Genomic DNA, 14,040 nt, shown 5'->3' on the forward strand with positions numbered 1-14,040 from the left:
TAGAGGTTGCATCTTGCCACAGAGACATCCGTCCTTAATGCATGGAGAGGATTTCGTCTCCATTCCCTGTCCTTTTGTCCTTGCATGCATTTTTTTCTTTTTTATTTTTACGTCTCCATTCTGTTAATAATACATGAATGTCCTCTTTCCCTCCCCCTCCCTCTTCCCCCTCTCCTCCCCTGTAGCAATTATTGAACCCACCACCACTAGTGCTGTCTCAAGCCCAGGTCAGTATATGTCACCATGCTGTACACCAAAATCAGCAAAGAGGTCTGCTGCCTCATACTAACCTGAGCCGAAATCCTGCCCTCCATCCTGATTTATTTCAATTGGCTGGCTGGAATGCCTGCTGGGTGTACAGCTTCATTGAATGTCCTTTTTATTTGCATTTCTTTTTTATTTCTTCTTTCTTTTTTTATTACTTTGGCTTCTCTAGTCTAGCTACATATAGTGCAGCCTGTGTCATCGCACCACTCCGCCCCCGTTCTTCCATTAACACCACCACCCCCGCCCCCTTACTTGGAGCAAACAGTAGTGTCATCAAGTGGCTGTTTCATATTCCTTTAGGCCTGATGCTTTTCATAATGCTGATGGCTTCTTATTCTTCTTCTTCTACTCTTCCTCACCACCGCTCTCCTGCTACTCAGCGCTAGCTAAATGCTTCAAAGGCAGGGCGCTGCTGGTGGCAAAGGGCCTTGGTTTGTTGTTTGCAAGATCTTTGTTGCTTTACTATTATCTCCTCCTCTCTGCCTGCTTCTATCTATGTCTTAATTTTCCTATATCCTCTCTATGTGTCTCCTTTTTCTTCCTCTTCTCTTCTCTTGTTTTCTGGAACAATCAGTTGGCGCTCTGCCACCCTCTTTAACCTGATCTCCTGCTAGTGCTGTTGTCGGTGCTACACTGTCAATGTCGCCCTTGTTTCCCCTCCTCGCTGTATCCTGCTGCTTCCACATTCCAGCCCAGAGTAATCCCCTCTGCCTGGTCGTCTTTTCTCCCTCTCTAATGGTTTTAAGCAAGTCACAGAATGTAATCTCTCATGCTGGTTACATTATTTTTGCTTAATACTGTTCACGCACAAAGACACACACACACTCTACACTGAACAGCTTCCACTGGCATAGACACAGAAATTCTGAAATATTCAAACAAGCTTGTATTGCACCTGTACGTACACATGTGCGGATCCACCACTGCATGATTAATCTGTGGGGTTTTTTTTGTGGCTTTTCATTCTGTTGTGTGGATTCTCTACCTGTCTGTTGGAGCCAAATATTATTATCCATGGAGATTCTGTCAGATAACAAGTTAAAATAAGCTCAGCAGCAACAAACGGTCCTGGCATGGCCCTGAACTCTCATTTGATGTAACGCTTGCAGAACAAATGACAATTTCATGGTCCAAAGGAACACTGTTGGTTCCAATCGTAGAGATAAACTCACTCAGGGAGACACTGTTCTTGTTTTGTTCCAACTTGTATTTGAAGTTAATTTTTTGATGGTGCCCTCACTAAGTAGCTAGATAAAGGAAATTATGTTAGATCTCCACAAATGGCGTTTTGTCACAACTATTGTGTTATTGAATTGAATGATTAATTTCAGTGGGTTATTGTCTGTTTTTATTTCCCATGTGAATGGTTTTGGGAGGATGCAGTCCCAAAATCAGAAATAAACTGTAGGATCTGAAGTGGAAAAAAAAAAAAATCCCACACGGCACTTGTAGTGTTTGTTTCAGTCCACCGATCACAGGCAAAAAAATCAAATAAGGGAAAACAATGGTAATAAGAAGCATCAGTCATGTGCTTGTATTTCTAACATAAATAAAAATCATCTAAGATAGGCCAAAATGCTATTATCTGCGTTAATTAAATCCTATTTCCATGGTAGATATTAGTTTGTTTTACTCAGCGGGTGCATAGTCAATTTTTTTCAATTACACAATTGTACAAAATCTGCCATGAGGATGGTTTCCCACCCACCAGAATGTGGCACAGTGAAATAAATAGTCATTGGTTATTTTTAAAAAAAATTATTAAGAAGCTGCAGCTGCTGTGACGTCATATTGAAACCTACCTAACGTAATACAACACAGGGTCACTCCTGTTGAAGGTTGTACAACAAACTACAGTCCAAATCAACACTGCCCTCTTCAGGAAAGGTCCTATGAGGAAAAACTGGCTAAACACTTGCAGTGACCAGTGAGCTCATTTTGGCCATACTCAGTAAAACTGGAGAGACCAGCTTTATGGAGCAGGGAGAAGGATGACGGGGCATGATGAGCACCGTCCCTCCTACTCCCTCTGTGATGAACTGTGGCAGATGGACAGCACATCCAGCCACCAGCTCATCCCACCGAACAGCAAGGCAGAGCGCTTCAGGCATTCGTTCTGTGTCATCAGAGCCACCGCGGCCACACCGACCACAGCCTCAGCCAGCTGTGCCCCCTCACCTTAGACATCAGACGACTCCCACCCTGCTCTCATCTCTTTAGCCCCAACACTTTAGAATCAAAAATAGACTTTAACTGGATCTGTTGAGGTTGAGCTGAGAATGAATTTCATAGTATTTGGTATTCTTAGTAATAAGAGTATATCAAACTTACCTTAACATAATGATCGATACGGTCATGCCACCTATAGGTATATTAGGCAATGAGATTACATTAGTTGACAATGTGGCCAGATGACATGACAGAGTGTTAGTTCCCTCATGAGTCATAACATTGCGTCCTGACTGAACATAACGTTGTCATGCCTAATGCCATTTTGGGTGCAAGCATCTTCTTTTGGGGCTGATATTGTCTTGTCTAACCCTGTCATAAGCATAACATGCTGCATCATTTGTTTAACTAATGTGTTAAACTGATGACATGTGAGGCTGTCAGGGAGGTTTTATTATCTCTGGACAGGGACAAATGCTCGTAATATGCTTGTAATAAAGAAATACTCCATGTCTTATTAATCTTCATATGATATAATGATATAATATCCATGTTTTATGCAGCATACGTTGCATAATAATATCATCATATCACAGTTCTACAATGCCATGTTTATTATATTAAGTATAAATCTTCTATAAATCATAATGATCTTTCTGTTGCAGCACTGAATTGTTAAGTCACTGTATGACTTTCTTCAGTACATGATGAAATGTGAATGGATTTTAATATAGCTGCTTTCATACATTCGACTAGTACTGTGTGCATATAGCTTTTGCATCAAGTAATATTTTCTGTAGTTTTTCCATACTAACATATCTCTGTCTTTGACCTTCAGCGATTGATTTTTCTTTTCCCCATGAAGCTTAATACAATCTTATCCTTTCTTTTCATATCTTATAAATGTCATACAGATATTTTTACACTTGTCAGGAAGCCACTGATAGAAAGGGAAACCATCTGTCGCTACTACTTGACAGGATTTTCTTTTTTTTATGTCTACTGTGAGAGTATAGACTGCCAGTGTAGAAGATGGTAATACACCACTTTTTTTAAAAAAAAATGTAGGTCTACAGCCCTTTTTTATCTTTAGCATATGGATTTGTGTGTATTTATTTGCCTAAAGATAAAGCATTGCTCTTGTGCTCTAAAGCAGCTGGCATGGTGCCACCCTGTCATCCCACTGAAATGTAGATCTGTGATAATAGCATATGCTCCCACAGGCTTTCGCTCCTGTTTATTTACGCAAATCACTTGACAGTAGGAAAACAATGTTCTTAACTCTGCACTGAGCCACAGTTCTTGTCTTTGCAAGGCACATTGTACAGTGCTGCTGGTTCAAGGAATATTACATGCATTATACATAATGTGCGGAACTCTCTCTAATTCCCCGGTATCATGTTTACTCCCAAATAAACAAAATTCAGGAGGCCTGATTGTAGCAAAGTGAAGATGATCCACATACTGTTCCACTCTCTTTGTCCTGTTCCTGGCCCTGTTTTTTTTTAAGGCTGATAAAAATCTACATTCAAAAAGAACACATTGGAATAGAACTGAAGAGGTTGTGTGACACTCTACAGCATATTGACAAGCTCTGTCTGTCAAAGGGAGCCGGGTTAAACTGGCCACCCCCATCAGATCCATTCCATTGGTAATCTCACACAATGACAACGGAGTTATATCACTACCTCAAATCTACCACAGCAAGGCCATTTATAGCCTACATAATTATTGATTTGTTTCTACATCAACACATGACAATAGGTCAGTGATATCAGAACACACAAATCCCATGTGATCACAGCAAATTATAATTTGGACAGTTTGACCTTAAGATCTGGTTTTTTGAAACGTCAAGCTTTAGGAAGATGAGATTAATACGTCTGTGAAGGTTTATGTGTCCTGGTAATTTTATGGAAAATATGCAGACCTAAATAATCAAGTAACCTTTAACCCTTGTGTGGTATTCGGGTCAAATTGACCCGTTTCAAATTTTTACAAGGATAAAAATGTTAGAAGTATACATTTGTTCTACCTGAAACTCCATGGCCTTAGCTTATTTTCTGTGATAAACATGTACAAAAAAAAAAAAATAATTGAGCACACTTGCTACTATACCCCACACATTTACATCCCTCATATGGTATTCGGGTCACTTTGACCCACATAGATAGATGTACACACACATTAAGCACATCTAAGCACTGAGAAGCTCTCTGATCTCATTTTCCCGCTCTCTTGACACTGTGTCATGTGTCCACTTATTTAGAGCAATATTTTGTAACATTCTGTACATCAAAGACACTATTTGTCTTACACCTGCTGATCAAGGGGAGAGGACAAACGATATAAATAGCTCTACTTCACAGTAGAGAATCTTCCACTCTCAATATGACCAAAAGATTCAGCTGTCAGAGGGCTTTAGAGCTCATATTTGAAGAGAGCCAGGCACACAGCAATGTGAAGAATATGAAGACAATTTAGAAATAAATTCTGATTCTGAGAGTGAATTTGAAGATGACCAGGAACAGGCACTGAACATGCAAAGAACTCCAGATGAAGCACTACAAGGAGCTGCTGGAGCAGCCCAAGAGCCAGCCACTGGAAGAGGCCCACAGATATCTTTGTCAAAAAATGGAAAGGCTGTATGGTCTTCATCCCCAGTGGGAGAACCCCCTTGCTCAGCTGCTAACATAATACGGATAGTACCAGGGCCCACAAGATTTGCAGTCATCCTTTGAGCTGCTGATTCCTCACTCAATTCAGAAAATTGTTCTGGATATGACCAATCTTGAAGGGAGACGTGTTTTTGGTGAGCAGTGGAAAGAGGAGGATTTCATGCATCTGCATGCCTACTTTGGCATCTGTCATCTGAAAGTCTGTGGGATGCTGAGACAGGGAGAGTGATTTTTAGAGCCACAATGTCTCTGAAGAGCTTCCATGTATTTTCAAGAATCATCAGATTTGACAACCAGGAATCAAGACCTGTAAGACAGCGTGTAACCGGGGATGAACGACTTGTGGGGTTTACAGGCCGCTGCCCTTTCAGGCAATATATGCAAGGTACGGCATCAAAATCTGGTCTGCCTGTGATGCTGTTTCATCTTATGCATGGAACATGCAAATTTATACAGGGAAGCCAGAAGGAGGGGTTGCTGAAAGAAACCAGGGAACATGAGTGGTGCTAGATATGTCACAAGGCCTAAGTGGTCACAACATTACCTGTGACAACTTTTTCACATCATACAACCTGGGACAGGAGCTTCTCAAAAGAAAGCTGACAATGGTTGGAACAATGTGCAAAAACAGGACGGAGCTCCTACCTGAGGTTCTAACTGTGAAGAAAAGGCCTGTGCATTCCTCTAACTTCCTGTTCACAGTCAACACTGCTCTGGTATCTTACATACCAAGAAAGTTCAGAGTTATGTATGATTTGACAGTGACAGTGGATATTAAATTTACAAAAACAAATCAAACTTCCATTTTTAATTGTGTTCTAGTAGGGGTGATTGCAATAATTTAACATATATGTTGTCTCTGTTGTTTGAAATTGAGATAAAGGTCATATATGTTAATGGCTTATGAAGTTAAATTTTGATTTGTAATTGCTTTTAACACCCCAAATATGTCCCGGGTCAATTTGACCCGAGGGATACCAGAGAGTCCCAAATGTGAAGAAAACACAAGGGTTAAGAAATGTTAAGTTAAACACTTAAAAATTACCCTAAAATCAGTGTTGGCATCTATAGAAACCTGAATCAGATGTGCATTTTTTTATGTAGATGTTTCAAAAACTGAAAGGTTCACTAGCTTAATGAAGATCATTTCATTGATTGAATTAGAGCTAGAGGAGGTGGTATCTGTCTTTGTTCAAGGTCCAGTACGCAACTTCAAAGAGATAATCTACCTTATTAAGTATTCTTCCAAAGTCCTCCAAAATTCAAAAGTCACTCAGTCAGCTCCCCAAGGCTCAGGGGGTTGTGTTACTCAAATTATTTTAGTAAGCCTGTAAAGCTTCTTTAATCAAAGATAGCTGACTAATTTATGTCTGGAAACAGGCTAATGTCTTCTTTGGAAGATGACTTCAAACAAGGTTAGGTTTTCTAATTTCAATTCTTTATTTTGTTATCTGATATTGATACAGCTTTTTTTTGTTTATTTTTTTGTTATTTTGTTTATGTGATATTACACAACACCTTGCCTGCTTGATAGTCCTTCTTAGGCTCTAAATGAATATTCTCTGTAAATACTAGACTAAGTGTAACTGGAAGAAGCTCAAACAGACATTTAGTCTGTCTTTCAAAGCTTTGCATGCATTACTTTGGTGATCTAATCTCGACTGACTGTTTTTCAAAATACTTTCTGTCAACATTTCCAAACTTTGGCCTTAATACATAATGTATCTCTAGCTTGGTCATTAAAATTAAGTAACTTTAAGATCATTTTTTTCTTTCATATTTTTCCTCAGGGGGAATTAATGTTGATGATAGCAAAACGGTTTGAAGTAAAGTTTTTATATGTTCATTCATACAGAGAATGAGAAAAAGCTTCTTAATATCTCCTGGGCCCAAATATTGGCAGCTAACTGCTACAGAGAATGCTACTTTTTGTATGAACACATTGCAGGAACAGTTATATAAGTTGTGCCTCAGTTGAGAAGCCAAGCTCCTCTATAGGAGGTCTAGACTTGCAGGTGTTGCATCAACGGTTCTTAAATGAGACATGAGTCTTGTCTTTTGAAGACTTCCTGTGTATCGTGATGCACTGGTTCTGTCACCTAGCAACCTGCAGAAAAATTACATTCAGAAGTTTACTCTTCTGCTGTGAAAGGGTCAGTTTATGAAGTCTGCTGTGCAATGAATCCTGGTAGATCCACGTGGTGCATCCTTCATTACTAGGGTTAAAGGTGGACACATTTGAGGGAGTTTTCAAAATAGGACAACCTTAGAGCTACAGTTCATAGAATTCAGGTTTAAGGTTTTTAAGCTCTTACTTCTATTCTATTCTAAGTCAGGGATTTCCAGGCTTTATATAGCCTGTAGCCTGTGTATCTGCTTGGGCCTATGCAATAAAAAGGATGCGATTTATGAATGGCAGCATGTTTAAACCACAAAGGTCGAACTGAGCACACTTAAATATAGATTTCCTATTTCATTTAAAAGTGTGCTCTTCAGCAGCCAAAGTTCAGTTTGCATAGTTCACTGTGTGCTCAACTCAGGGAGGAAAACAAAAAAGATGAATTTTTCAGCTGTGTTGAACCTTCTAAATGGGTCAGCTTTGTTGTGACACAAAAGCAGCCCCCAATGGATGAAGCCCCTGAATTGAGACACTGCACATATGTGATGTTGCTGTATGTCATGCAGATCTATGGTATTATGTCACTGCAGTGCTCCTTTTGGCTGTGCCATTGGGGAAAAATAAGACTACAGGGAGTTTGGTTTAAATCCTCATCAAGCAACAGTTCATAGTTTTTACATATTCCAACAAAAAATCCAGATTAGAAGAAAAAGAGTCCTTCCGCATTATCTTACATGCTGAACTCATGGCTCATAGCTCTAACAAAGCAAAGCATGTAGAGGCATACATTAGAAATGTTCCTGAAAATTCTCATGATTAACAGGCAGAGCGGTCTTCCTCTTGGGCCCTGTTCTTCCAATATATTCTGAAACATATGCTCCAACATATGTTACACATCCACATCGACTACTGGAATACTGATTATTACTGATAACCAAAAAGCTAGGTTATACTGAATTAAGTGGGCTGCAGAGGAAAAGAGGAAATACTGTATAAACACACAAGCCATGCAAGGAAAAAGTGAACATTAAAGAAGTTTAAAGATTTCTCTGGCTTTAGGGGAAAATAATAGATTTTTGATGCCACAGTGTGTCCTTCATTTCCATCAGGATTATTCCAGAGGTGGTGCAGGAGAACGCTGATATTGGATTTCTTGAATGTCATTGAATGAGCTGAATAGATCTGGGTGTCCTTTGTTTCACCCCAGACAAAGTCAATCACAATAATCACTGTCAGTCATTACACATCATCTGTCACACACTGTAACACTGTTTCTCTATGCTCTACGGCTCCTTTGCCATGCTTTACTTTCCATATGCTTCCAATTTAAATAGATAAGACACGCTACAGTAAGAGAGGTGACACATTTTTAAAAAAGACTCTTTTTCTTTTTTTTACATCCCCTGGCATTGTCTTCACATACAGCAGAGGCTTGGTTCCTGTAACTTTCCAAACCCTATACATCAACTTGTACAACTGTGGCACTGTGTGTTTTAGCTCTTTTAGCTCAGATGTAGTGTAGATAAAGAACAGCAGAACCACACAGGAATCCTGATAATGGGAAACTGCAGCTCGTTTTTAGCATTACAAAAGTATCTTGTTCCATTTTCTTTAGTTGGAAAGTCGTCTTCACCTCATCAATTATTATATATATAAAACTACTGACTTCTTAGTTTGTAAGCCACTCACAGCTAATGAATATATTGCACTGATAAAATATTCAGTAGGCTCCCTGACCAATAAGCCTAGAGTGTAAATCCCAGCGTAGTGGACTTGTTGAAACTAGTGTGCTAAACTGCTCGAGGAGCAAACAGCCCTGCCTCTACTTTACCCAGCATGCCTGGTGTCAGACACACTGAGCTGCCCACAGATAATCCTTTTTGGCAGTGCATTTTCTGCCAGCCTTATCAGTTATATGGTGGCGAGATCAAGAGCCATGCAAGCCCCTTCTACACCCTCATCGCAACAGCCGCTGCACCGCAGCTCCTGTCCCGTACAGTTTGTTTTGAGGTGATATGCTGACCTTCATTTTTACTGAGTGCTAACTCCCCAATCACCTCTGGAAGGGCCTGATAAGCAGATGGCATGCCATCTATCATACTTGACCCCTTGATCCCTGGACAATGTAAATAGACGAGCAAAGCTGGAAGAGCTTCCCCCCAGTCGAGAACCTGTTGTTGCAGTACAGCTGTGCTCAAGAAATAAAAGCTGCATCTTCTCCTTTCACTCAAATGAAGTTAATGAAACATAAACAGGAAGACAAAGGCCTCCAGTGACTGCATGCACAATCTGCATAATGCATTGCAGCAGACTGGATATATCCAGACTGATTTAATAGCTCTCCCCAGCCCTATAGCATGATCCTCTAGAATATCAAAGCATGCTGGAGTTCATTTGGTTAATCAACGGTTCCTTGTCTTCTGACAACATTTGCATCACCATACTGTAAGAGCACATGTTTTCAGGAAATAAAAGCATCACTTTGATATTTGAATAACACAGAAACAGATTGCCTTATGATCTATTGTTTTCTCTATCTAATTCCTTATAATGAGTATTAATCAGGGGGAGTGTTACATTTGTTATCTGGCTGATTGGTACTTGGTCGTTTGTGCAATATTAGCTCCCCTTTTTATTATCCTTTTTAAAAACACAGTCTGACTGCTAATACTGATTAGTGAAATGTAGGAGATACCAAGAATGGAATTGATTTTGTGTTTTAAACAGTGCTGGAAGAAGTGCTCTAAAAGATAAAGTAAGTAGTTTTTCTTGGGTTAATTAATTAGCAAACACTTAAGGTGTCCTTCAAAACAAGAAATATTTTTAAAAAGCACATACAAATATTGAATTTGAACAATAGTGTGTAATTTCCAGCCTGTTTCCCTCCACCTCCCCATTGTTTTCACCCGTGTCTTGTTAACTCCTCCTGTCCATTTTCCCCTGTCTGTTGCCACCTCAGTTTGTTGTGATTAGTGTCCTAGTCCAGGTTCCTCCTCAGTTTGGTCGTTGTGGATTTGTGTTGGCCTTTGTTGTTGTTTATATTTTTGGCCTCAGGGACTTTTGGATTTTCCTTTTGAGCTAAATCATCTCAGAATTTAGCTCTTTCACTCAATGCCAGTGTAATCTCAAACACTCAGTCTTTGTTCCATGAAATAAAGCCTGATTTATAGTTGTATGGCGCCATTTCCTGCCTGCATCACTGCAATTATACCACCAAAGTGGAGGGAGGATTTTTCTTAACCCAACAGATCATGTTGAAGTCATGGCTTCTGTTTATAAACCTCCAACAGAGCACTGCAGGAATGACAGTGGTGTTGTTGTTAAAAAGTTGAACAATTGAGTTTATTTCATGGCAAAAAGATATAGTGTGTACGACCATTTCCTCATCCGGCCACTGAGGAACTAAAGAACCCAATCATGCTTGTCAAGGTCTGAGGTCTACATCTCTAGGGAGGTATACTGTACATGAGGCTATGGTATACCAGGCTCTGCTGTAACATATTCTGACTGTTGAACTGCAAAAATAATCTTTGTAAGCGCTTCTCTGCCATGTGGTCTGCTGGCTTATTAGATTTGATTAATTTCTTGGAGCGCAAATGAATTTACTCAGAGCACTAAATTAACTGACGGTAGGACGTGCACATACTGTAATGAAAACATTGGCATTGGCTGTTGTGCAGAGCCATCTAATGGTGTTTTTATCTACAAACCATCTAACACAGTGAGTTGAGGGCACTTACTGTAAATCATAAAGATGCACTAAACACCTCTACATACTGGGCTAATGCTCCTCTGAGGATGTCTGCTTCAGAACCACTGCAATACATCCCAATATTTATCTGATGCCAGACTCTCATAGAGCATTCAGCACGCATTTTAGGCTGACACAAAGGCCCACTTACCTCCCCTTTTCTCTAATCTTAACTATATAAACAGATTATTATCCACATTTCAAGGACCTTAGCCTTCAGTATTCCTCTCTGCCCCCTGCAAAGACTCATTTTCAGGTCTGCCTCTTACCTGTTAGTCAGTCTCTGATATAAATGCCCACGCTGCTCTCCCTCTGTCAGCAGATTATTTCACTTATACCCCACATCTCTCTCACCATCTCTCTCTTTTTTTTGCTCCCACATGTACCACTCTTCTCTCTGCCTCTGATTATCTCTCCCACTTCGCATCTCCTCAGGAGTTCCGGCCATTAAATGCAAACCTTCTCATGCCGGCTGTCCCACACACGCAGAGAAGAAAACACACTGAAACCATATTAACTGTCTTTAGAAGAACAAGAAAACGTATTTCACAGATGTTTCTTCTTTCTTCATCTTTCATGGATATTTCTCAGTATTTATTATGATAATATTGGTGGCGGATATTAAAACTGAGACCTGTCAGCGGCTTCTTTCATGTGCTTATTCCCACCTCTTGTTGCAGGCAGTGCTTTTATCCCTGTTGCTGTCACTTATATTTTTCTTCCTCTGGAGTAACTTTTTTTTTCAGAGTTTGCAGATCACCAAATCTTACACATCTCACGCTGTACCCAAAAGAACAAAGCACATTATGCATCATAGTGCTTTCAGGTCTGTGACATCCCTCCCTGTTTTTGATGTTGTATTTACAACTGTTTTTCAAAACCTCCTTACTCTTGTTTTCAAAAGTTCTGCAAATTAGAAGAAAAGACTGCAAAAGGGAAGCTTCTGTTAAAGGTATGGGTAAAAATGTTGTGTTATTTTTGTCAATTTAAATCTTTTTCCAACTTTAATTGGCACTCTCACCACAGCAGTCAGAGTGATTAATAAGACAATTCAGCTGGAAAGATGAGTTTTGGTGCTCCCAACAACAGACAGGACTGAGCAGTTGCCGTGTGAGAGCTGAAGCAGAAAATGGATAGTCATTTCCTTTTATGGCCAAGAAAGGCTGGTGGAGAGATTCAGTCCTGGACTATAATTGAGACACCAGGGTATATTCTCTTTCTGGACAGACTCTAATGGTTAGTGCATTAAGGAGGATGATTGAAGAAAGCCACACACTTACAGTAGAGGCCACGGTAAATCAGAAAAGATGGCTTTTTGGCCAATTTGTAGATTGCAGTGGGCTCACACTGCTCACTGCTTTAGGTCTTCCCTCTCTCTCATCTCTGGTGAGAGCACTCTTCAGCAGAGTTAAATGGGTGTAATTTTGAGGTAAAAGAGAGAAGAACCCTTTCGGTGGTAATGGAGAGAAGGCTTTGGACATGTTGTCATTGCCCTTGGAAATACAGTAAATGCACTCATCAAGCCTCACTCAGATCTTCTCTGCATTCCCCTCAGGTTTTGGCCTCAGCTCTTTAGCATTGTTGAGCTTTCATTAAGACATCTGGTGTGATGCATGTTCAGCCCATTCCGCCTTGTTGAATCTGCCAGTTCAAATCTGTTTCTTGGCATATCCAGATTGATTTTAGAATTTGCAAATCAGATCCAATTGGATTCCAATCAGATTTCTACAGATGCTTCTCCATCCAGACGCTCCAGCCTCTCAAATCAGATTTCAGAGTATCCCTTGCAGGGCGACACACAGCAACAGCTTCAAATACAGACTGACAGAAGTGCTGAGGAGAAAGCACGCTGTTACTTGAAGAAGTGCAATGTGGAGAACAACAGTCTGTGGACAGACACCAAAAAGAAAAATGATTGCAGGGACCTTTGGGGGGAGGCCTCTGTGCAGACAAAACTGGAGCAGAACAAGGCAATTTATCAGGACATATCTCATAACATGGAAGGAAGGGTCAGTAACATAGCTACATCATTACCACGGCAACCTCTGCAGATAGCTGCATGCACATACAGTATACAATCTGATTACACATGGAAAGTCTATCCTAAATTTGGGGGGAAGATGGCTGCTGGTTGATTCTCTACCACTGCAAACACGGTTAGTTTTAACAGTAAGTGCTCACCACTGCTCTCTCAGTAATACAATAATGTAAACCCCTCCGCAGATTTATGGGTTGACCTTCACATGAAGATGCACTCATTAACCTAACAACACCTTGCTAAAAACACAGATCCAGCTTAGGTATTATTAATATTAACTTTAGCATTCCTTTAATGGTGTTTTGTCCTCATGAATTAGTTTATTAATTTATTTATGCTTTATCCCTTCAATGTTTCATGTCATTTTTTTAACTGAAAAACATTCCACTTGAATTTTTGTCAACATTTTTTGAATTAATATTTAACATCGTACAACATAAAACATTTATTTCTTCAGTAACTCACATTTCCAGCCTTTTTTCTGGTGATTTGTTTCCTGGTTTTATTTATAATGCACTGAATGTGTAACATAATGTAATGTTTTTATGCTTTAGAATTTGACTGAATGCAAAATAATGATGCCACATTAGAGACTTCTTCTTTTGCTTTCATTTCATACATAAAAATGATATGCTGCATATTCATGTATATTTACAGTGAAGTGAAATTGTGCTTTATGTGCATGTACATTAAAAGTATGTATGACAGCTGGTCGCCAGCAGATTACCGCTCATGTGATTGTGCTAAAGAGGGGGGTTAGTTTTTGTTGCCAAGAATCCTGATAAACCTCTGGAATTCATACCACCCATGACATGTCGCCTCCCCGCGTGCTTAAATCTTAGAGAGAAGGGTGCCTATATGTCACTCCATGATAAGTGCCGGGAATTACACAGTAATTAGTTTGCCCATTCTAAACAAACCCTGATTGACACCGACAGTGGAAGGAGCCTGAGGAGTAAAGATACTGTGCCCACTGCCTTTAAAAGCAGCCTCTGCTAAAACCCTTCCCTGCAGAATT

The 14,040-nt window shown here is 39.9% G+C and overlaps 1 protein-coding gene across 2 annotated transcripts in view; it reads left to right on the top strand.

The window, feature by feature from the left end:
• negr1 (neuronal growth regulator 1) overlaps nucleotides 1-14,040 on the top strand; it is a 127,163-nt gene that overhangs the window by 97,526 nt on the left and 15,597 nt on the right. The window contains exon 7 of one of the 2 annotated variants that reach the window (XM_028404415.1): nucleotides 186-227. The exons of the other annotated variant lie outside the window; for it this stretch is intronic. Coding sequence (XP_028260216.1) covers nucleotides 186-227 — 42 coding nt within the window. The remainder of the gene's footprint in view (nucleotides 1-185; nucleotides 228-14,040) is intronic. 2 annotated transcript variants of the gene reach the window in all.

The sequence above is a fragment of the Parambassis ranga genome, chromosome 4 (genome assembly GCF_900634625.1).
Source record: "Parambassis ranga chromosome 4, fParRan2.1, whole genome shotgun sequence".
Classification (NCBI taxonomy): domain Eukaryota; kingdom Metazoa; phylum Chordata; class Actinopteri; family Ambassidae; genus Parambassis; species Parambassis ranga.